The 25,221-nt window shown below is 42.5% G+C and overlaps 1 protein-coding gene and 1 long non-coding RNA gene across 2 annotated transcripts in view; one reads left to right on the plus strand and one right to left on the minus strand.

Moving 5' to 3' along the window:
* TAF2 (TATA-box binding protein associated factor 2) overlaps positions 1-25,221 on the minus strand; it is a 57,831-nt gene that overhangs the window by 12,370 nt on the left and 20,240 nt on the right. Inside the window, exons 11-25 of the mRNA XM_083621869.1 lie at positions 24,530-24,665; positions 22,438-22,592; positions 20,469-20,583; positions 19,808-19,917; positions 18,733-18,798; positions 17,900-18,152; positions 14,462-14,602; positions 13,662-13,772; positions 13,214-13,407; positions 10,822-10,961; positions 9,948-10,017; positions 8,498-8,607; positions 2,820-3,049; positions 1,617-1,769; positions 894-999 (exon numbers count right to left, since the gene is read on the minus strand). Coding sequence (XP_083477995.1) covers positions 894-999; positions 1,617-1,769; positions 2,820-3,049; positions 8,498-8,607; positions 9,948-10,017; positions 10,822-10,961; positions 13,214-13,407; positions 13,662-13,772; positions 14,462-14,602; positions 17,900-18,152; positions 18,733-18,798; positions 19,808-19,917; positions 20,469-20,583; positions 22,438-22,592; positions 24,530-24,665 — 2,090 coding nt within the window. The remainder of the gene's footprint in view (positions 1-893; positions 1,000-1,616; positions 1,770-2,819; positions 3,050-8,497; positions 8,608-9,947; positions 10,018-10,821; positions 10,962-13,213; positions 13,408-13,661; positions 13,773-14,461; positions 14,603-17,899; positions 18,153-18,732; positions 18,799-19,807; positions 19,918-20,468; positions 20,584-22,437; positions 22,593-24,529; positions 24,666-25,221) is intronic.
* On the plus strand, positions 3,060-6,992 carry LOC310766321. The gene is made up of 2 exons (XR_014550061.1): positions 3,060-3,727; positions 4,168-6,992. It is a non-coding gene; the product is annotated as an uncharacterized lncRNA (long non-coding RNA).

Raw genomic sequence — 25,221 nt, forward strand, 5'->3', positions numbered from 1 at the left:
AATCTCCCCTCAGTTTTGGATTTAGGTTCTGATGCATCTCTTAAGAACTTTTAAGATACTGACATCATGCCCGCTCTGCAACCTTGAGATGATCAGAAGCTTCAAGTAAAAATCATAGAGGCCGCACATAGCTTGAAAGTTACAATGGTCCACTATGTTATAAGGGCCTGAGGGAAAGCCAGTCAATATGTGGCCACAAAGCATCAGAGATAAAGGAAGCTCTGTCGATGTACGAAACTGTGTTTAAGACTTCCCAGAATGAAATGTGCTAAGTATTCTTAGCAAAATAAAACAATCATTATTATTTTTTTTTAAAAAAGAACCCAATGGAAACAGTACAAGAGTGTGCTAGAAAACTGGCTTAAGAACAGGAAAAACACTAGTCATAGCTGGAAAGTTGTCAAATCTGGAAAGTCCTAAGCATCCCAGAGGCCACTTTTGGGTCTTCGTGACAAAAACTCGATTCATTTGCAGATCGTTCAGGTGAGGTGAATAAGGTGACCTTTTGCCACTTCACAAATTAGGAAATGGAATTAACAAGGTACTTGTATTAAAGACACACCTTTGAATCCAAGCAGTGCTGGACATTTAACTCAGGAGACAGCTGTCAAAGCTCTGCTCCTTGCCACATGTTCTAACCTCCCGGAGAGTAGGAATATGAAGCTGGGCTGTATTAGATGAGTGGGTAATACTGGGAATGGAGCAATTGCAAACACATACAACCCATTCACACCTTCTGCATGAGAAATCATATCAAATTCTCAGCTTTAATTTAACCAAGCTAGAAGACCGCATGAGCTATAGGGCAATGGGACTGCTGAGAGCCATACGTAGGAGGGACATGGCGCTTATGAACTGCAAACTATCCAAGCCTTGCCATGGGTTTAACTGACCTGGCGTTGATGGTCTTTCCAGCATATTCAAATGATGGTAGATAAATGCTTGGCTGTCATGAACCGTGTCCATATCAATCTCTTCCTCCTCCTGAGAGTTTGAGAACTGTGACAATGGAAAAACAAACAAAACTAAGAGTTAGGGAATGCTAAAGGATCTGTCTCTCTCTCTATATCTCTCTCGCCTCTGAAGCATGAACCATTTTTACCATAGAAAATAATTCAAAAGAAAATACACATGAAAACACCACCATTGTATTTTAACAGCCAGATCCTACCCAGGTTTAGGCACCCCTAGTTAGGCAGAATAAAAACCGAAGAGGAGCAGCTTATGGCATTTGTTAAGATGTGATTGCTAAAAAGAACGTAATAGACAGTGGGCAGCCAGGTGTGGGATACTCATTCACAACCAGCGGGTTCTGGTGGTTCCCCATCACTGTGATGCAGAGTACTGGATTAGCACCAAATGCCAGGGTTTACTTTGTTGCTCTGTCCCTTTTGCAAAACATGTTCCAAAGGTATGGGATTCCTCGGCCACAGGGATGGGCTGGTAGTATCAGCAGGTGCTTAAGGATGGAGCTGACTGGCTACTTCCACCTTTCTCGCCTTTGCAGGGAGAGTCCCATCACGCCATGGAAGACTTTCAGTCACTGTCTCTCCAAGACACTCTTGGGCCCGAGGAAAGCGCAGTGTAATCTCTCCAACTGCCTATAATTCACTCACTCTTATTTTGAGTTTGACTTTGCTGTCTTCATTCTTCTCAAGTATCTGGCCTGGTTCTAGCGGGGACCCAAGAGGCGTGTCGGCCTTCCTCTTCAACCCCTGCTGATGAGGTAGGGGGATAACTGCTGCTTCCTTGGCAATGTGATCATCGTCCTAAAGAAGCAATTTTAAAAACCTGATTTAAAATCTTTACATCCAAAAAAGAAAAGAAAAAGATGTTATAATCACAGGAACATAAACAGCAATAATTACCGTATTTCCCCATCTATAAGACGCCCCCATGTATAAGACGCCCCCTATTTTGGGGGACTCAGATTTAAGAAAATGGGGGGGGAATGGCCTAGAGTATAAGACGCCCCCTAATTTTTGACATTATTTTTAAGGGGAAAAAACCTATTCTTATACACTGAAAAATACAGTATTCTTCTGGGAACCCAAAAAACATATCATATAGTATCCGTTGTTGTATCAGCAGCTGGTGTCGCTCCCGAGAATACAGGAGCTCTCATTTCTTCTTATCAAATACAGTGAAAAAGGCTGCTGCCCTCCAGACCTGCCGTATAACCTATATGTTTCAAAACAATGATTTATATTTGTTGCAGACTGAGGTTTGGGATATTAAATCCCTGCCTGAGCAAGCATAAGGGTAGGTGGGATTGGGTGGGAGTATATTTTTAATGCTGCATTGTGACTTGAAAGTAGGATAGGTTCATGCTTGAATACCTTTGCACAATCCAACAAGTAGCATAGCCTTTTTTGAGAGGCGAATTTTTCATCTGCCGTATGTAAAAATGTCAATTTAAAAGGCTACAGCCCCACTCCTTTAGGACAATCTCCATCACTCATCTATGAGGCAAAATTCACCCCACAAGCAGACACCACTGAAATCTGTGGCTGAGATTCCCCACCCCCCAACAAAATAATATTACGTATTTTAGGAGAGGCAGGCAAAATTAAACTCTGAGAAATATGAATGAGGAACTGCCTGTGGCTTCATGAATAAGTGGGGATGGGGAGGAGGCATATACTACTTCAAGACAAATTTTCCCAGCAAGTGGAAGCAGATCAGATTTGCAGTACGAGGTCAAGGATAGAAGCATGAGACTAGGCTAGAGAGCAAGGCCTGAAAACTGGTTGCATTGTGTTACAACTCCACTACTGTGAGTCGTGGGGAGGCTGTGAAAGAATAAGGAAATTGCTTACAGTGCTTTGGAAGCCAACTATTTGACCCAGATTGTTTGGATTGTTAGGCGGTTCCGGACCACTTGCCCCTGCCTCAGGAATGATGGTAGGATTCAGCACAGCTTTCTTTTCTTTTAGGTTAAGGACCAGCCCAAGTTCTGGCAGAGGCAAGCAGGAAGGCCTGCTGAGGCCAAACAGCGTGAAGTACAGGTCGACAGCCCCACAGCGCAGCCTCCAGTCGTGGGATGTACCTATGGAGTAAGGAAAAAAGCAACCATCTTCTCACACTGTCTGTGTGCCTTTTGAAGCAGGTTGTACTGCAAACTGTAGGAAATGAAGCAGTTCTTCCTGTACCTGCCGGCTCCTTTGCATCAACAGGAGCACAACCCTAACAGAGACCAATAGGAGATGCCTCATCACTCCGTAATAATAGCATGCATTCTGCTAGCAATTTTTAATCGCCACCACCATTTCAGCAAAGGCAAATTAAGTGTATCGTCATGCCTTCCAGTGGACCAACCTGGGATTTGAAAACTAGGTCAACTCCCGAATAAAGGGAATTGCACGGAACAGGATGACATAAATCTATATACACGGGCCTACAACAAAATGCAGCGCTTGTTCCAGCACAGTTAGTATCAGGGGAGAAAAGCCTGCCCTGCTGGAGAAGGATAAGCTTAGAAATATTATTAGCAACAACCTACGCATTGCCAAATTCTATCCTGAGCCAGCTGCTTGTGTTCCATAGTACAAATAGTCATTTATAATTCTGAAGCTGTTAAATCAAGCTGGACCAAGCAACAGTTTCACCACCTGGCTATTCCACAGCTATTCTACAAAAAACACAGTGCATTAAGTCGACAGTATCTTTTCCCCCTCCTCAGCAGAGAAGGGTAATGTTTGCCCCCCAAAAATCCCAAATCATCTTTGTGCAAGAGACAGGCTGTAATGGTTCTAGGGGTTGCTCGTGCGTAATTTGCCGCCACTCCTGGCTAGGTTACCTGGTTGAACCCTTTCTGTCTGGACAGCCCTTCACTTCGTGACTGTCTCAGTCGCTGGCAGAATCCGTCAGTGGGCGTTTCTTGAACCTCTTCCAGCAAAGAAGTTCTTTGACGCCAAGTCTCCTCCTACTCTCCCTGCGCGGAAGTCTTCTGCGCAGGGAGGGCGTGGGCAGTGGCGTACCCGTGCTCTCCCCGCTGGTCTCCGGTGAAGAGTCCTGGAGCCTCCTCTCCGATTCCCCCATCTGCCCCCCTTCTCCACTGGTGTTACGCTGATTTCCTTCCCCAGCAGATGGGCTGCCTCTCTCCCTACTGGGACCCTCTCTGGCATCCCTCTGGAGCCTTCCCTCCGCCTCTAGCTCCGATGGCAGTTCCCTGACACAGGCTTTTCTAAAAACACCAGCAGCCAGCACTCATCTTAGGCCATTTTTTCCCCAGCCACCAAGAAAAGAAGATGCTGGACTAGGTGGGCCTTTGCTCTGAACCAGTATGGCTCTTCCGAGCTCCTGACATTCAGCCTATCCGATGCCAAAGCCTTGTCCCAGATGTTCTCTAAGCTCCCCAAAACTCAAAAACATATTGAAAGTCACAAGCGTTAGTCAAAAAACAAAAACCCAATGCAAGAGAGTTTGCTGGACTGACACCTCTGTAAGTATTTTTATGTCATAGAACGGGGTCTCTTTTATGTATAAGATTGTCAGTAACACAATATGGTACTCCCATTGAAACAAAAAAGCCTAGTTTCTACTGCGTTCTCATTCCAAATACGGCATTGCCATTAATCTTGATAAATGTTTTAGTTCCTGTACACAGATGACTTTAATGAGAAACAGTTTTAACAAGTCATAACTGAGTAGAAATCCGAATTATTACACTGGCAACTGAGGACCACACCTCTGGCCCACAACAGCTTATGCCAGGACAACAAATGTGTTAATCTTTAAGGTGTCACAAGACAAAATGATGCTTTTCTTGTAGGCAGGCAGAGTTGCAGTGCACACCGTCACTGCAGTGCACCACCATCAACATCCAGCCACTGCCACTAAAGACTCACCAGCGAGCCTCTTTGCCACTTCCTTGAGCCTCCAGTCCCAGTCTCTCTGCACCAGCCTGAAATGCAGCTGTGCTCCCAAAGGGAGCACAAACAGTGAGACTAGCAGCGAAGTCCTCAGCTTGCAGACAGCAAGGCAGGCAGCTGAGGTAGAACTGGGCTGCCCTGGTGCTTACGCTTTCCCTGAACCCAATTCCACTGTGAGCACAACAACTAAGCCACACAGTCGGGCTGGTTTGCCACACTATCCTCTATGGCACCTCAAGCTGCCCAGAACAACTAACTGGTTTTTTCACCAGCACGACAGACAGCCTGCATTTGAACATGCCCATTAGGGCTGGGCGATATCAGGTTTTCAACATTGTGATATATCACCGGCTAAACATCACAATATACTGATGTGTCATGATGTCTGAAATAAGGATGGAGCTATGTAGAGACATTGACTGGCTTCACGGTTTTTCAAGAATTGTGTTTTTTGCTGGTGCATGTTCTTGTGATTTGTTGCCCCCTGCATGAGGCAGCGGAGAGCTGAGCTGGCAGAGTTAACAGGGACTGAAGGAATCAAGAGATACACAGTGGGCTGGCTTCATGGCTTTCCCCACATTGTGATTTTTGCATAGCGCGTGCACACACACACATCATGATTTGTGATCTATTGCCAGGTCAAAAATTATGAAATTGACATAATGATATTGACTTCAAACTGGTTTTGGAAAATATATTGATATATCGCCCAACCCTTATGCCCATAATGCCAAACAAAGGCAGTCATATTCACACACACACACACACACACACACACACACACACACACATTTGAGCTGTTTTAGAACAAATGGTGTGGTTTTTTTAAAGATCTGTTAGGACATATGTTTCTTTTCTCTGTCATAACTGGCTTGTGTTTTTAAAGGGTAATTAAGAGAGAAGGGCTATAACCCCCAAACGGCCTATAAATAATTTTCTAAATGAAATAAACAAAATAAAATCTCCAGTTGGTAATGGATGCCTAATCAGTTTGCGAGCTTCAATGAAAATCACAAATAATGGTGCTGAGTCTTAAGTCACAGATAACTAGGCAAATGGAAGGTCACACAATTTGCCAGTGAACAGCAGCTGCACCCCACAAGCTGATCTGTTTACTGCATGAGTAGCTAAAATGGGACAGATTTTGGTCATCTGAAAGCACGTGACTCCAGTAAGTTTACAGAGTAGGCGATTTCCAGAAAGGAAAAAGATGTTAAGTAGCAAACAAAGCAAAAGGCACATGTCTCAAAGAAAACTGAGCAAATAGGAAAATTACAAGTCAAGATTCCCATGGATACAACTGTCACGAGGGCCCACAGTATATGATACTCAGGGTTGCCTACGGAGATGCAGACCCCTTTGCCCTGATAAGACTTTTCGGAATAGCTGGGAAAACACAATGAAACAAAAGCCCAGCTGTTCATGTCATCCAAACTTGAACAAGTCTTACAGGAGATAAGAAACTAGGGATTTCCTCACCACCACCACCCCCCATTTTATTTCACAAATTATGTCATCACTAAATATACATTGGTTTCTACAGCACCTGGAAAATAACAAAATTTTACTAAAGGATTAAGTTGTTCATTTACAAAGGCAGTTTTCTATCTGAAGAAGTGTGCATGCACACAAAAGCTTATACCCAGAACAAACTTAGTTGGTCTCTAAGGTGCTACTGGACAATTTTTTTATTTGACTGCGTCAGACCAACACAGCTACCTACCTGAATCTAGAAACTAGCACTGCTATCTTAACTTAAAAACTGATCAGTGAAGATCTGAACTGTTACTGAAACAAATATTAATTTTTTTTAAAATTCAAACTTATGTATAGTTGAATATCATCTCTCATTTTAAAAAGGTTTGGAATCCTCTAGCTTTAGCTTTCTAGAGTCTGGCATTTCACTCTTTCTCTCCAAAAAGCAACAAAAATATTTGTTCTCCTTTACGAGCTTATAGGCATCAACAAGTTTCAAATCATTAAACCTGAATGGGTGGTTTACCCTAAGAAATATTCTTACTGGCACTCTGAGATTTTGTAATTGCTCTTTACAGAAAGTAAATTTTGAGTAGAGCATTCACATGATTTGCACAGAGATTTATGCCGTTAACACTCCCCTCCCCCAAATAAATAAATAGAGAAGGGAACATATCTCCTATCATGACTCCTTTTGTTACCACAAGGTCAATGAGTTAAAGACTAGCTTTGTACACTCAATTCTCTCGAGGAAAAGAAAAGGGAACATGAACTCCCCGGTGGGTAGATGTAAACTGTTTACTTCCTGAGTATGACATCTGGTTAAATCTTTCCAAAAAATTAAGTAAGGCGGATCCCATTCCCCCCCAGGTTGCTTCAGCCCCTAGTGGAGCTGAAAGCTTCCAGGCTCTAAAAATAATGATGCATAGAGAGCACACAGCCATTAATGTCCCCTAGAAGAATACAAATAAAAGTTTGTATGTAAGCACTGTAAGCAACATGCCAGATTTTGAAGACAGTGCTGGATAAGGCTGATCTGCTAAACGAAAACAGATTAATAGCAATTGGATGTTGATTCTTGGGTATCTTCCCCCGCCCCCCATGAAGGAATAAGCATTGGGTTGGGAACGTGTAGAACCTTTGGAAAAGGCACGTGAATATTCTGCTCAATGTCTTTCCCCTGCAAAATTCACACAGATTTAAAGAACTAACAAACGTAAGGTTTTTCTGTATGGCCCAATTCAGATATAACAATGAATCACAGTTTGCTATAAGCAGGAGCATTGGTACCGAACATCAGCTACACAAGACAAACTAGCAACCAGGTACTAGGGCAGGTGGGATGCGGGTGGCGCTGTGGGTTAAACCACAGAGCCTAGGACTTGCCGATCAGAAGGTCGGCAGTTTGAATCCCTGCGACGGGGTGAGCTCCCGCTGCTCGGTCCCTGCTACTGCCAACCTAGCAGTTCAAAAGCACGAAGTGCAAGTAGATAAATAGGTACCACTCTGGCGGAAAGGTAAACGGCGTTTCCATGTGCTGCTCTGGTTCACCAAAAGCAGCTTAGTCATGTTGGCCACATGACCAGCTGTACGCCGGCTCCCTTGGCCAATAAAGCGAGATGAGCGCCGCAACCCCAGAGTCGGTCACGACTGGACCTAATGGTCAGGGGTCCCTTTACCTTTACCTTATTAGGGCAGGTGGATTTGGGGGGGGGCTCCTGTTAATGTATACAGCATTTGGGTTGAACTAGTCCTGACCAAAACGAAAGCCTGGACGTTAGGGAAATGTGCCAATAAAATGCAAAATACAAAAAATTTCAAGTTGCACGCCTTCATCTACAATCCAGTGCAATGTCTTGAAGGCATGCAGGATATAGCAACCATGATCGAAACTACATAGGTTTGGCTTTGGGGAGTGCCTGGATGGAAAACTGCTTGGGAATCATGTATGCTGCCTTGAGAACTATGTAAGAAAGGTAGGATATAAATGAAGAATTAATTAAATAACCCCTTCTCTAATCAGGGCGACTTATTTTCAAGCAAACATGCATACACAGCCAGGCTGATTTGTGTTGTTAGAATTTTTTTTTTCAAGAAGTAGCAAGACTAATAATAAATAAATTATAATAGTAATAATAATATTTAACCTGAATTCATAAGTTTCCAGAGCTGATCCACCAGCGCTTCATTGCACAAAGGAGAATCCATGTTCTTGGTAAATGGAGGGTTCTTTGTCAACATGTTCAATATCTTATGTCTAAAAAAAAAAAGGACAGCAGTCAGCTCCTAATCCATATACAATCTGGCCTCCCAGTTATTAGGCTTTGCATCTTCGCCAATCTTTTTTTGGCTCCATAGTTTTACATCAGGATTACAAGGGTTGAACGTAAACTCAAAACATGTCCCCTGGTGCTCGCCTCATCGCAGGAAATCAAGATCAATGACCTTACACAGGATTCTAAAAATGTATCAAACAGCCATTTTTGTGAAAAGGCCTGGGGGCAGTAACAGTCAGTGGAAAAGAAACCGAGAGGGGGGAAACCTGAAAAGAGGCTGCAGTGTTCAAAGTTGTCACTATCTAGGTCACCAGGGGAACTGACTTGTACTGGCAAAGTCTAACTTAAAGCAAACAGGCAAAAAGTTCAACGACAAATGTATCATTTATAATCTTTGTCCCTCAGCTACAAACAAGAAACCAATTTATATTTTCTTTGGTATCTAAACATAACAAAGCCCGGCTCTACTCTAGATACACTGAGCCCCAGTGTGGATTTTATTTTATTTTTAAAGAAAGATGTAAAAAAAGATCCTGCATCTATGGCCAAGAACTGAAAAGTACAGTGGTACCTCGGGTTACATACGCTTCAGGTTAAAGATGCTTCAGGTTACAGACTCCATGAACCCAGAAATAGTATCTCGGGTTAAGAACTTTGATTCAGGATGAGAACAGAAATTGTGCTCCGGCAGCACGGCAGCAGCAGGAGGCCCCATTAGCTAAAGTGGTGCTTCAGGTTAAGAACAGTTTCAGGTTAAGAACGGACCTCCGGAACGAATTAAGTACTTAACCCGAGGTACCACTGTAGATGCAAGGCCTTCATAAAGAAGTATGAACGAGTGCAAGGAAAAGCACAAGACCTTCCCCTTGACCTCTAAGGGCTTTGCCGTGAATAATTCTCATCTCTTAAGGAAGTGGAAGAGTGCTGCCCTCTTGCTTAATAGCCACAGATTACCCTTTGCTCCAGAATGCAACCAGTCTCTTGATTCAGGCGGAAACAAAGTTCTGGTGAAAAGGATCGCCATGCTAACCTGTAGCCACTGAGATGTTGTTCCACCACAACTCTCATCAGGGAAAGCCAGCACAGCCAATGCTTAGAGATGGTGCAACTCAACTGAAGTGTCGCAAGTGCCTCGTATATTTCCATCATCTGAAGCTGAGGGTCAACTGTTACCTGAAAACCCCATGAATGCTTCTCAGAAGAAAAGCAACATAGCAATAGGCGATTTTAAATCCTTCCCACTAGAATATACAGCACAAGATGGTTCAAAATCTATAACCTAAATGAAACACCTTTCAAGTTGCCAGCAAGGAAGACTAACCTGACATAAGGCACAGGGTCATTCTGGACCATATTGAGCAGCCACTGTAGTTCCTCGTAACTTCTGTCAACTATGAAGACAAAATGAATCTCTTTTTAAGTAAGATGTTGGAAGTGCACCAACTAGAAGTCAGAAGTTATTAAAAAAAAATCATCAAAAATACATAAAAGGCTTTAAGAAATAGAATGAAGCTGATGCATTATAATGTGTCACTATTATAATTTTGGGAGGGTGGGTAGGATGGATGGACTCTACAAATCTTGCTCTTTGTGACACACGATTTCCCACTTTCCCTCAATTCTTCTCCCTTGCATTTGGATGCAGTTGCTTAAACTTCTGGAATTTAACTGTGAAACCTGTTTTCCCCCCTCCATTTTGGGTGCCACACTATAGGAGTCCACCCTGTGCATAGCAGCTCATTTGGGATGCTGACTATTCCCTCCTAGCAAAGTGCATATATTCTATATATACTCCCAACACTTTGCCTGTACAGCTGAGCACAAAACATTTCTCATTGCAAATCAATTGCCTACACACAAAACCCTCCTGCTACAAGAAGGCATCATACTCAAGAAACTGAGCGATCAAACAAATTTTGCCGAATCCAGACAGCGATGAGGTTGCCTCGTTTCCCCAGCTCATACTACATTTGTTTTCAAACTAAATTTCACGGCAGATTGTCTTCCATGGAAGCTCATCAGATTCCTCAAAGAGAAGATCAGTAATGGCCAACAAGTTTCCTTGAAATAGAGCTCACAAAGCACTACTTGTCTGCCCCAAAGATTCAGAGCTTAGCAAAGTGGGCGTGGTCTAGGGTGCACCGGTCTAGATATTAAAGGCCAAATAATTGTTCAGCGCAACAACTTTTATTTACCTTTTGTGTAATCAACAACTGCCTCCAGAGCTGCTATGCGGATATCCACAAAGTGCCCGTATTCCGCATAGGACTTAAAGACAGCAGGATCACTTGGGACGTGCCCGTTCTTCTGTAGTATGCGAATGGCATTCAAGCAACTAGGCACATAGAGAAGGGGGAAGGAAGAAAAATCTGTTGTAAAACCTGCATTCCCAAGTCACTGGAAATAAAAACTTACTTTAGCATCATCACAGCAAGTTGTTGATGAATTTCACAAACTCTGAATTACACCAAATTCATGTGAATTTTTTTTTTAAGGTGCCTGTTAAATTTCTTACAAAACAGCAACACCAATAAAATATCATTCTTGACTTCTGAAGAGTTCTAAAGAAACCTGAGCTGAAAGGAGAGTCCTAAAGAAGCTATATTTCTTTCTTCTGTTGGATATTTGACCCAACACAACATACACTAGTAAAGAATTTCAAACCCGTAAGAGCAGGGGTAGGGAACCTTTTCCAGCACAAGGGCCACATTTCCTTCTTGGCAATGTTCCAGGGGCCACGTGTGCCAGTGATGGGTGGGGGCAGAAGCAAGAAGAAGTGGAGTAAGAAATGTAAATGTTAAACGTAAAGGTAAAGGGGCCCCTGACCATTAGGTCCAGTCGTGGCCGACTGTGGGGTTGCGGCGCTCATCTCACTTTATTGGCTGAGGGAGCCGGCGTACAGCTTCCGGGTCATGTGGCCAGCATGACTAAGCCACTTCTGGCGAACCAGAGCAGCACACGGAAACGCCATTTACCTTCCCGCCGGAGCGGTACCTATTTATCTACTTGCACTTTAACGTGCTTTTGAACTGCTAGGTTGGCAGAAGCTGGGACCGAGCAACGGGACCTCACCCCATTGAGGGGATCTGAACCGCCGACCTTCTGATCGGCAAGCCCTAGGCTCTGTGGTTTAACCCACAGCGCCACCTGCGTCCCTAATGTAAATGTTATCTTTGCACAATAGATTTGTTTCTGCACACACCCCTCTATCTGGGCAAACAGAAGGCATTTTATTAGAGTCAGAGGGAGGATTTCAACATCATGTTCTTCTGATAGTTCTGTCACGCAAGCATTTCTGCTTGCAGATGGAATGATCCTCCCTCTCTTCTCCCTACATGCTGTCCTGAGGATTCAGAGGGGATTTGAGGGAGCCATGGCAGGGGGAGGCCCGTTGCACTAGCAGGAGCCCTTGCACTGGCTTATGCGAATGCAATGGGTTCACAAGTGAATCTGGCCCAGAGGGCACACTTCAGACAGACAAAAACGTTGAAGGAGCTGTTTGTAAACTAAGATGCATACACTGGCTACAGGTAACAAATCATATATCTATGACGTTACAGTAAACCTAACATGCCTCACTTTATCATGTCTGAATGATACAAGCCTGTCTTGGCTTGCTTATTTGTTGCTGCTGGCATCCTTCTGTAACGAGAGACAATGGAGTGTGCCGTTGGGGGTGAAGTCAAACCACTGTGTTAGCGGCACCGAAGTGGTGTCCCTGAGGAGCAAGCCTGGGCAGTGTGTATGGAAGTCCTGGGCTGCCCAGACGACAGGACCTCCCTCTCAGCCTTGCTGATACTTCTCCTAGATGGGCTACCTTCCCAGGTTGATGAGACCCATTTGCTCCTATTATCTGCATTTTCTTTACAAAAACCCAGTAAGAAGTTATACAATAAAGGAGGGTACAAAGCAAGGCTGGTGAGTGGCATGGATTGGGTGAGAATCCCGAGGGCCAAATAGAGAGGCCTGGAGGGACATACTTTGTCTCCAGGCCTGAGTTCCCCCACTCCTGCATAAGACGCCAAGATTAACAGGTAAGTAAGAGGACAGTCCAGATACGAAAAATCTAGTCCCTTGCAGCATCCTTCCCAAGTGCATGGCTCCTTGTTTAGGATTCCCCTACTGCTGACCAGAATCAACCCTCTCTGGAGATCTGTGCTCATGAAGAGGCTGAGCGTGTGCATTGCCTTGAACATAGACATGTGATATGCAAAACACACTTAACTCAGTGTTACGCCGCCATAAACAGTAGATTTTATCTTCCCTTTGTTGCATAAGATCAAAAGAAAAAGAGAAAGCTGTGGTTTCAAGTCCTACAAACATTCTGTTTTTAGAAGCGTATTTTCTCTTAAGGCCTTTGCACAATTTACAAAAGGACTTTCTCGGCACCCGTTAAATCTCCCAACTGTCTCTCTCATGTGTTTATTGAACACAGTGAGAATATTATGAAGAGCTACATTCTGCAAGAACAGAACGAGTGCATCAAGATCAACAGCAAAGTAGGAAGAAGTGAAAAAAGATGGGAGTGTACTGTGCTTTTAGATTTGTATTTGCTGGAATTAAATACATTAAAAAAAAAACACATACCTGACCGTAATGGTGTGCCTATAGCTGGGCAGTAGCTTTTCCATGTTTAAGAACCTGGTAATTTCCTCAAGAATGAGGCGAACATCAGGATTTAAGTTATCAAGTGTCCGGGCTTCATTGTTCACACTGACGGCAGGAGTTACAGAGTTTGCTAGCGCATCTATCAGCTCTGCACGGTAATAGTTGTCTGAAAACTAAAGCCAAAGACCAAAATAGGAGATAACAAGCATTACCAAAAAATAAATAAAATTGAGAAGAAGAGCACTGCTCTTTTAGACAAACTCAAGTCTAAAAATGAATGGAAGAGGGTAAGAGTATTCCACATCACAACATTTAGCTGCAGGTCCTGTTCCTATTACAAGCCATTTTGCCTTAAAGTAGTTCTCTGCACATCAAAAGAGCAGGATCATGGATAGAAAACTCAATGTTTTGAGACATCTTTTTTTACCTTGTTTTTTCTATTATCGTTGTACTTGATCAGATCTAAAATGAACGTCAAAACCTCTTTAGGACATAGATTATGGACATCTCTCAGCAAGGCCATTGCAACAGGCATCGTCTGCAAAAAAAAGGACCAAGATTAAACGAGCAACTGCTTTCGTTTAAATATTAAATCAGAATCGACAGCTTTTGCTTTGCCATATGATGTTCTGCAGTCTACCAGTCCATATTTCCTCCACCCCGTAATTCAGGAGGTAGAAGCATGAAAATCAACATAAGAACGTGCTAGCTAGCTGTTAATAAAACCCAGTTTGTTAAGTTATCAGGTGCTTTTAAAAGTCATTTGGGAAGGTGGTCATCACGATAGGTCACAGCATTGAACTCCCTTAACTTGTGTGTTATTGTAAAGGTGGGATTCCTTTTGTCAGTCCCAAACCTCTCTCTGCCTCATTTCATTAAATGGCCTTCAGCTCTAATAATTTCACAAATAGAAAGGATATTGCCTTCTATTCAATATTCTGCACGCATAATTTTATAAGTCCACCCCCCAAAAAAAACCCCCTGATTTCTTTAGCTTCTCTTCCTAGGGAAAATACTTCTGTACTTTTTCCCCTTTCATTTTTTTTGAGGCGGATGGGACTTAGGACATCTATCTCCAAAAGAGTTCTGCCACTCTTCAGGCGAATACATCCAATACCTACAACCATTTCTCTTTTGCACCCACCACTATAGACCAACCTTGAACAAGCTGCAAGAGAAGCTGCTATGTTTAGAAAAAGCTAAATTAGGCAGCAATTGGCCTTTTACCTTCTGCAGAAAGTAGCTCTGGTAGTTCATGAAGTTATTGGTTTTCACAATGTTTGGGCAACTTTTGCAACAGAACATCCGGGTGAAGAGCGACTTCATGGCTGGTGGTCCTGTCCACGTGCTCACCATGAAATTTGCAATCTACATAATTAGGGAGCAAGAGAGAAGCTACATTATTAGCAAGACTGCGAGGTTTGATCTGTTGCCCTCTCCCAAACCCAGACTCCACTCTTTCTTACTTTCATTTCCAAAGGACTGAGGGGAAGAGAAAGCTGTAGTAAGTGAACAAAATCCGTAACAGTTTAACAGATACAGTGGCACCTCAGTTTACATACGCTTCAGGTTACAGACTCTGCTAACCCAGAAATAGTACCTCGGGTTAAGAACTTTGCTTCAGGATGAGAACAGAAATCGTGCTCTGGTGGCGCGGTGGCAGCGGGAGGCCCCATTAGCTAAAGTGGTGCTTCAGGTTAAGAACAGTTTCAGGTTAAGAATGGACCTCCAGAATGGATTAAGTTCGTAACCCGAGGTACCATTGTAGAAACTTTAAATCAGCATTTCGCCCCCCCCCCAAAAAAACCCTTTCCTAACTCTGAGTTGCCTCTTAGGGTGCTTTTGTGGAATCACTGCATTGCAGAAGATACTGAAACCTATCTTAGGACCTGGATCCCCAATGTGGTGCCCATGGGCACCACAATGCCCTCAGACAACCCCATAATACCTACCTAGCTCCCCTGCCCCTTGTCTTTTTTTAAAAAAATGAAAGGGTTTGACAGAGGATGATTGGGTAGGTGGGGGAGTTATCTAGGGTTTTTTTGGGGGGGCCTGCTTTTTCTCTGATGTTTTGGGACATATGCAGGTATTTTGCCTGTTTTTGTGTTTGGGGTGGGGGGAATGGTTTTGAGCAAGACTTTTATTCTTATTCATGAGACTTTCTTAGATTTCTCAATGGACTCTTAGGCCCAAAAGGGTTGGGAATCCCTGTCCCAGGACATGCAATCAATGGTGTGTAGGGTAAAAGCCACGTTTCTGTGCCCTAGAATACAACCAATACCATCATACAGCTGGGGAGAGCAAGGAAAGGTTCCCAGCAGTGAGTAACAGCTGTCAGGCAACTTCTTTGCCATTATCAATCTGGTTAATGCAGGAATGCTGATGAGCTTGCAAGGAATCCCGTGGTTCGAGCACAGTTTGAAAACCAAAATATACTACCTAAAACCAGACAGTCTCTCACCACCATCGCTTCTATAAATTGGAACTATAGTATATGGAAATGGTTTTTACAGGTCATCTGCAACTAATTATCTTCCCACAATCGCGATCTGGTTTTAATTGCTTTCCTCCCATTTACATTTCAGACAGTCTCCCCCACCCCAGTTACTAAAGCCACATATTCATTCAGTCTCTGCAGAAGACAGTCATGGAAGTGGCCTGAGCACTACCAGTTTTCTCAATTTACCATGCCAATAACCTCAATGCAGATTTCAAACATGCCTTAGCCGCCCTGGGAGTATGAGACCACCCGAAGAGAAACAGACAATTCTGAACCCTGTCTAGCGTTTAAGATATAGTTGGACAGCTGAAATCAAGTTAACAATCAGTATAATGGGGAAAAGTTTGCCCAGCTCCCCCAATGCACAAGCCTATTTTGCTCTAGCTAGCTTTCTCATCAGTTTCTGATACAATGAACCATGGTATCCTCCTGGACCGTCTATAGGAGATGGGTTTCGAGGGTTCTATAGAGGTTACGTCCAGGGATGGTTCCAGAAAGTAGCGTTGGAGCACTGCTTCTCAGCCCCCTTTGAGCTACAAAATGCCACAGAGCACTATACTGTCTCCAATGCATTTTAAATCTACACAAAACCATTAGGAGCGGTCATTCGGGGATACTGAGCATGCTAATGATACCTAGTTCTATTTCTCTACACGATCTGAATTAGGAATGGATGAGTGAGCTGGATGAGGACTAATGAATTGAGTATGAATCCTGGCAAGATGGAGGCTCTGTGGGTGAGTGGATCCGACAACTAAGGAGGCCAGAAGATTGTTAAGCTTGAAGTGAAAATTTCACCACTCCCCTAGATTTCTAAGGCGCCAAAAGAGCTTCAAAGAAAAACCTAACATACACTTTGGCAGTCTTTAAATATGTTAGATCAGCAAACTTCCTTTAGGCCTGAGGATTAATGCAAAAATAAAACTGTTGGTTCAAATGTCTCGTCTCTTCTTCAACAATTGTTATGAAACGTTTTTCTAGTTTCCTTTTACAGACAAAAACTTAAGTTGCTTTGTTTTGACATCAGTCACTTAAAAACACTTGATAAATATTTCCATAAGGCTGGACGCCAGACCAGTTTAGGAGACGTGGTGAAGTTTTAACTCTTACTCAACTGTGTGAAAATATGTAAAAGAGACTGATATTTGGCAAAACCACTTAAAACTAGAAAAGACACATTCACCAAACTTCATAGAAATTGCACCCATTTAGCCTGCCCCTCCCCCGACAGTGAACATCAAGCTATACAGGGCTGAAGCCTGAAACATCTGCCACTCTATTCAATATGACAATTCAACACCTGGCCAGATCAAGGAGGGGGGGACCACTGTGGGGTCACACAGTTTCACAAACACAGGGGAGGAATTGCTACACAGGTAAATAAGTATAGGAACTCGAGCCCATGGGAGGAGATAGAGCTTTTTTTGGATAAGGTAAGTCCTCTTTGCTATAGAGTTTTCAAGTAACCAGGGGCGGAAAACTACATGCATTTTTCTCCTATTGTTCAAGTTTAGATTCTCTGCGAGCTGCCCAATTTAGATGTCGCAAATGCTACTGTGCAGATTTCCAGCAATGACAAACCTAGACAGCATCTAGACAGCATCTTAAAAAGCAGAGACATCACCTTGCCGACAAAGGTCCGTATAGTTAAAGCTATGGTTTTCCCAGTAGTGATGTATGGAAGAGAGAGCTGGACCATAAAGAAGGCTGATCGCCGAAGAATTGATGCTTTTGAATTATGGTGCTGGAGGAGACTCTTGAGAGTCCCATGGACTGCAAGAAGATCAAACCTATCCATTCTTAAGGAAATCAGCCCTGAGTGCTCACTGCAAGGACAGATTGTGAAGCTGAGGCTCCAATACTTTGGCCACCTCATGAAATGAGAAGACTCCCTGGAAAAGACCCTGATGCTGGGAAAGATGGAGGGCACAAGGAGAAGGGGATGACAGAGGACGAGATGGTTGGACAGTGTTCTCGAAGCTACCAGCATGAGTTTGACCAAACAGCGGGAGGCAGTGGAAGACAGGAGTGCCTGGCATGCTCTGGTCCATGGGGTCACGAAGAGTCGGACATGACTAAACATCAACAACAACAAATTTCCAGAACCTTTGTTTGCATCTGTCCAAATTATCTCATGAAGTTTGTCTGGCATGGCCCATTCCTACCTTTGCAAGGCAGAAGCATGCCATTATCCTCACTCGGTAGAAGCACTGCTCTTGTTCAAGTATATCAGTCAGCGCCAGTCGTGAAGCTGGAGTAGGGAACTTCTGGAGGGCCAAAATGGATTCTTCCTGTGCAACCACATCTCTCTCGTATCGGAGCTGGTACTGCCACATGAAGTCAGCCTGTTCGAATTCTACCTTCCTCAGTACAGACATATCCGGGTCTATTCTGATCCAGAGTAAGGGGGAATCAGCACTGAAAGAGAGGACCAGATTTTATACCAGCACTTAAAATACAGCAAATGTGTGCAGACATTTTAAAATGGGACTGCTAAAACATGGCACTTTAAAAAGAAATCTGACTCTTGTTTACTTCTTTTTGCACAAAACCAACAGTTCTCGGTTAATACTGTCTGAACAATCATGCAGCTGCTTACAAAATGATAATATCAATCTGAACAAGCTTGATGACAGCTTTGCACTTCATAAATTTCCCAGTGGAAGGGGCTTCAGTGTAGAAACAATGATCAACAGGCATCTCTGAAATTAAATCTTTCCCTGGTTTCCTTGCCTCCACTTCCAATTGCTGCACTTCAAGAACTTGCCCTACATTCCCCTCTATGTTCAGCACTGTCATAAAGAGACTGTGGCTCATATGGACAGTGTAGGAAGAAAGGCAGCATCTCCTAAAAGGGCAGCTATGTGAAACTAAGCTTCTGCATTCATAGTGCTGCTATTGGGACTGGGGCCAGTATGATTCTGTGTGTCTGGGACAATCCTATATAAGAGCTTCAGGGAAAGCAACAGCCACACTTTACTTTTCTAAATTAACTTACTCCATGGCAGAAAGATCCATGTCAACTTCCTCCCCATTCATCAGAGGAATCTTTTTCTTCTTATTTCTACATTTCAAAAAAAAGATGTCTATTAAAATAATTTTCTCTTTTTCTTATTCCGCAAAAATGTATTAAATGATGTTTAAATACAAGCACGTTAACGAGGCCACAAAGTAAATTCTCGATGATGATATTATGAATATCTTCATTTAATCATATGAACTGTCCCCAAATATTTTGCCCTTCCCCATTTCAGAGGTTTATCCTTTTCCTAAGCTTCATACTTTCTACGCCCTGGAGACAGAAGTCATAATAATGCATCCTGAATACCACTTTTTTTGGGGGGGAGGGGGAATAATACTTACCTGTTTATATTTTTCAATAACCAAGGGGAATCTATCACTAGAGTGGTTGAACAGTAGCAGAATGGTGGATTATTACAACACACCTTTATCCCTGAAGGATTCAAGGTCATATTCGTGACTAAGGGTTGTATCCAACTCTGTTGCTTGGATCACAAAGCAGCTTTCCACTCACACACTGAAGCTTCCCCTCCTCTCCTCCACAGACCCCTGCATATCCTGCAAATCTGCTCCGGAGAGTTGGGGGAGTTGCTCTGGAGCAGCCTTTGGGGATACACAGGAAAAGGAAGGAAGTCCCATGCTGGACTGGATACAACTGTCAGATCTTCTTACAAATATGATTCTTGCATTAAAACAGTGGCCACAGCAACACTAATGACCCCCAACCTTTTGGCACGATTTTAGAAGCCACGATCCACATGGAAGGGAACCCAAACAGCATTACCTATTTCTGGAGAATGAAACTGGCACTGGGAGGAGCCAGAGGGTGGGTTCTTCCCATAGGGCCTAAGGACCCCTCTGGTGGCTTGTAGGTTGTACAAGTGACAATAAAGTATTTCAATTCAATTTGGGCAGGTGTAGCACAGCAGCAGCTACCATACTGCTGATGTTAACAAGAGGAGTAAGCCAGAGAATACGAAAAACAAGAAAGCAGTAGTTGTATTTCAGTTGTATGTTTCACAGGGGAAGTCTACAAATAGTCTAAACCCTACCGTCTGCTTTTCGAGTGGCAGGGTATGTCATGTTTAAGGCTGTTTTCTTCTATCTGAAGCGTGTGGTTGAAAGATCCATCCAGCTCTTGCACCGTCACTTTCAAGGGGCCCTTAGGGGGGAAATGTATTGTGTTACCAGAACAAATGTTTAAAAAGGCTGACAGCAGCAATGATTTAACCTGAAGGAGCATCTCCACGCCCGTCGTTCAGCCCAGACAGTGGTCCAGCCTCTACAATTCTATGATTCTATGAAAGTAGATTTCTAGTTCTCAAAGAGTATGTTTACCATCTCATTTTAAAATGTATTTCTGTAGTGAAAAATAGGAAACAACGAAGTCAAGAGTTCACTGAATACTGTGTCTAAATGCCAGTTGAGTCAAGGCTTACTTTAGATGAACAGCAGAATAAAGTTAAAAGCCTCACTATAATTTACATTGATTCACAATAATCTAATAATAAACATGATGCCCAGCTACAGAAATTACATGCAAATTTCTGTATTTGCCATAGGCAACTATCTTTCTACCAGATATGGTTCAGAGCTCCAAGCAAGTTGCCCACCAAAGGCTGATGGTACAAATATGTACAGTAAAAAGTAAAAGTCACAGAAAATATGTAGCAATTTTGACAATTTTCAGGAAAAAGAGAAAAACAAACTCACCACATATTTCTGTGTCCCAGGAGATGTATAGTCTTGTTTTATTTCTAACTCTAGTACATTTCGTTTTCTATTAAATGCAAAGCTGCCATAAAACTTTACCACACCACTCTGATCTCTACGAGACTGAATAGGATAATAACAGATAGGTTTACAAATACGCAAAAACTAAATTTGTCAAGTTTACAGAATTGCAACAGTACATCCAAAACAAGCACGACGGTCTTGCTTCAATCAGGCTTGTGACGGAAATTCTGATGGACTGTGTCCATAATTTGCAATTTGATTTATAACATAAATGCAGATTTTGAAACTACTGCACAATTCCTTCAATTCCGACCCTAATGGCTAAAAGGAGATTTCAACTTCTGAGCTTTCCCTCCCTTTATGCATTTTGAAACTCATAGCTTGCTGCTCTAGTGCGAAAGCTCTGATTTGCAAGTCTCAGGACTTGTTCCTTGTTGGGAGGTATGCATAGGTGATTGCTGAACTTATACCCCGTGCCACATACAACGATACACAGCAGGATCCATTCAGAGTCAGGTGAGTCACCACAAACCAGGGATGGGAAAGCATGTGTGGAACTGGTCCTTAGTATCCTCCTCCAGACTTTCACTATAGCCCTAATCTGTGTGTTCAAAATAACACGTAGAAGCCAAGGAAAGGAAGTGGGTATGTGCTTGCCTGCTCCACTCCAACTTTCCCACACTGAGCAGAAAGTTGTGAAAGGGACTCATTTCATATAATGTATGAATCGCTTGACTGGTTAAGCACATTTGGCTGAACACACAAGGTTCCCTGCAACCAGGAACCCTGTATTATCAGAGTAAAGGCTTGTAGCACAATCTACACACACACAAAAATGCTTACAAGCCCCTTTCAAACCTACGTGCTGAACATGAGAGCGTGTCTGCTCTCCCTTCCCCACCTGAAGCCCTGACACATTCTTGAATTTTGAAGAAATTCCATGGCGTTTCATTAATTAGGGTTTTATGTATCTTACCAGGACTTTTATTTAAAGCATTTGGTCCAACGCAAAAAGAAGAGGGCATTTTAGTAGCAAAAGAGTGATTTTGTGAAAGTCAAATAATGAACATTTGGAAGCAAAAGCTTTGCTTTGATTAGCAAAGCCTTCAATGTATCCTAACTCCTAAAAGGGAATTATGAATCCATACTACTAAACTGCTTATTTGTGTCTGCGTATTTACTACAAAAGACTCCCTTTTCCAGGGTGCCTCTATCCACCATACAGGGCTTTGTGGAAACTTGGAAACTGACTTCAGGATGCACAATTCTCCTTGTGAAAAAAATCTACTACCAAATATAAAGTATGTGAGAATGAAATCCACAGTTCTGAATGAGCCCCTATAGAAATACCAGACACTGATTGCATTTGTTTCTGTGAACTTCACTCAGTATAAGTCTATTTTGCCTTTATCAAGGTGGACTGAAATATTATTGAAAGCACCAGATCAGTATTGCCAGGCAGCTTTGCAACTGCCAATTGAGTTCTGCATCAGCCAATCTCTCTGCTATTCATTTGGGTGATTTAAACTACTTGTACATAGACCCAAGTGTTTTGGTGCCAGGGTGAAATTTTTGGAATTCACTTCTAAGAATGCACCAGACTGTGGCATTTTCCATATCTGCCTTAAGAATGTTTTTGAAAATCCTCTGGATCCTTGCTGTGTAGCTTGGCTCTGTGGTTTGTCTTTCAGAACAGCGCACACTGGTACGAAATGCTGCATTTCTCCTCCGACAGTAGCATCTTGAAAACTAAACAATCAGCCACAACGAGATGCAATTCAAAAGGGACAACAGCAATTTGAGCTAAATCTTAAACTTCACTATTTGAAACTCTCTAGACAAATTTAGGGCTGCTTATGTCCCGGTGTGTTCATTTAACGGGCCAAAGAACAGCTATTTTTCATCTCCTTTGTTACTAGCCCGGAGCTAGAATGAAAAAGGATACACCCATTGCTTTATTAACGGTTGAATGTCTTTGCCAGAGACATTGGAGATGGATTTCAAAAATCCAGATGTGGAAACCAGCATCTGACTCCACATATGAGACTGGAACTTCTGAGATGAGGCAGTGCTGGCCAGGCTCAAGAGCTTGTTGAAAACCTACGGTGAAATAAGCCTCGGTTAGTAATCAAAACAGGCCCAGTGATCTTACACTTTTAAGAAATATCAGTGACGGTAACATCATAGGTACAGTTCATTGGAAACAAAATCAGATAGGACCCAAGGTGATTCAGACATTACGTTCAAACTGTGCACTGCTAGATGGGTAGAGGATTTCAAACCACATCTCTACCAAAGGGGATGGTAGCATTTCCTGCAACTATTTTGAAATGAAGACGCGACAGAAAAGATGAGGGGTTTTTTTTGCAAACAGATGTGGTGCCTTGTTGGTTAAACCCATGTCCCATGTTATACAGCATCCTACTTTCAAAAACAACCAGCCAATGCCTCTGGAAGTTGGAAAGAGGACCATAAGTTGGTGGCCTCTTTTGATGGGACCAGTGGCCCTCCAGATGTTGTGAGTTCAAAACTCTTAAGCCTCAGCCAGTATGGCTGATGGTCAGGGATTATGAGAGATGCAGTCCAGCAGCATCCAAAGGGTCACAGGATCCTCAGCTCTGTCTTATTGCTTGCACTGTCTTATTGCATTTACTAGCACTGTCTCTATACTGGAAATCACATTTAGCTGTGAAGGTTCATAACTTTGGCTATAGTCACTGTTTGTAAGTGGCTTCCTTTACCATATGCAGAAATTAAGCCGCTGAAAGTGTTTACCTAAAATGTTTCCATTGAACAAAACAGTTCTCTGCAGGAAACAGATTGAATCATTTAAGTAAATGGTGAGTACCCTAGTTTTTGTAAGCCGCGGCCTGATTTCCATGACATGTGATCCATGACACAAAGAGGAAACCTCGCTTCCTGGGTGTGGTTATAAATCGGCCCAAACCACACCAATCAATTATACAAACAGCCAACCATGCTGAGAAGTGCCTGTGCAGTCTGAGAAAGTGAGGTTAAGGCAATATGATGCAGCTATAATACTGAAGTGGAGCAGATGCAGGCCTCTTAACACTATCTGACAACTTCATATGTGATGTTCTGACTCAGGGTTCAAATATAACACATAAATACAAATTGTTTAGGGCACCAGAAACAGAATGCTGGCTCTCCCTTAACCATGGTTAGGTAGATAATCAAGGGCAGTCAGTGGGATCACACACTCTATGGAGAAAATTTCCACCTTCCTGCAGTGACATGAAAAACAATGCATTCCTACACATGCCTATACAGAAGTAAGTCTCAGTGAGTCCATTGTGGCTTACTCTCAAGGTTAAGTATGCATGTGATTGAAGCTTAATGGATAGCTCATGACCAATGTCAGCTTTGGTTAAAGGCTAAACCTCTTAACTAGGTTTTGTTAACCATGTTCTTGTTTACAAACCCTGGTTAAGCAAGTCAGAGGTAGCTGCAACATAAAAGATATTCCAAGTTTGTTTTGATGCCATGTGGATGACAGTATACAAGATTTAACACCTGTACGTGTATTTATCTTGGATGACAACACTTTGGTCATTAAAAAAAAAATCAATAGAGTTTGTTTTAAAAAAGGAGAGAGGGGGAAGAGGTTGCTAACCCATGATTCTCTAGATGTTGCAGGACTACTCCCACAATCATACTGGCTAGGGCTGATGGGAACTGTAGTCCAAAAACCTGGAGTGCCAAATCTTAGTCACCCCTGTTGAAAGCCATTAACTGAAGATGATGCTGATGTCAGTACAGACATTAATTAGGCGGGGACGGGGGAAGGGGGGGAAGTCTGCTCTAGAAAGAGAGCCCATAATTATGGTTGGCATAAAACTTATGTGGCCAAGAAGAAGTTCATGGTCTGTGGGCACCATCCTTTTGTGTATAACGGTAATAAGCTTCATGGTCTGCTTTTAGGGTCACATTTTTTATGGAAGGCACTGAAATTTAAGTATTTTATTTTTTAAAAAGTAATTATAAATAGGAAATTTTAAAAGTGTCCAAACACTTACTTGTAACATGAACTCCATGCTTATTCTGTTTTCTATGAGTCTCATGACTAGGTGGGCTTTGCACTGGAACATAGTGTAGTACTCCCATGATAATGTGTGAGGATGCTTTATAGAAAAATGCAGGTGTGACGCAGGGCTGGAAAATGAAGATCAAGATCATTTCAGAAATATTTAATTTTGCATTTTAAGGGAAAGTCCCACATACAGCGGAAAGTTCAAAAATAAAAATTCAAAGAGTCAGACAGGATTCTCCTAATCCAGCAATTGAAAAGTACTAATTAAAACTCTGATTATATTAAGAACAGGGGCTCAAGAAGTACGCTTACAAATTTTACTCAGTGTTTTTTAAAAAATATTCCCAGGTAAACTGTGGGTGTAAAACTAAATCTGGGTAAATTGCAAAATATGAAACATTCAACATCGGCAGTTTACTTCTGGCTGTAACAATCTATGAACAGTTCAGACAGGAGCACAGAAGGGAGGAAAGAGGAGAAATAATGACTATCCTATATTCTCTTTCATTGAGTACTTTAAAAAAGATATGAGCAGACTCTTTCGGCTAAGGAAGACAGCAGTAATTACAATGGGGTGGTATTCAATTATGTTTACTCAGAGTAGACACAATTAAATTAATGGACCTGTCTTAGATACATTCATTAATATCAATGAATCTACTCTGAGTAGCACATGTT

Source organism: Podarcis filfolensis (assembly GCF_964270895.1).
Source record: "Podarcis filfolensis genome assembly, chromosome: 7".
Taxonomy (NCBI): Eukaryota; Metazoa; Chordata; class Lepidosauria; order Squamata; family Lacertidae; genus Podarcis; species Podarcis filfolensis.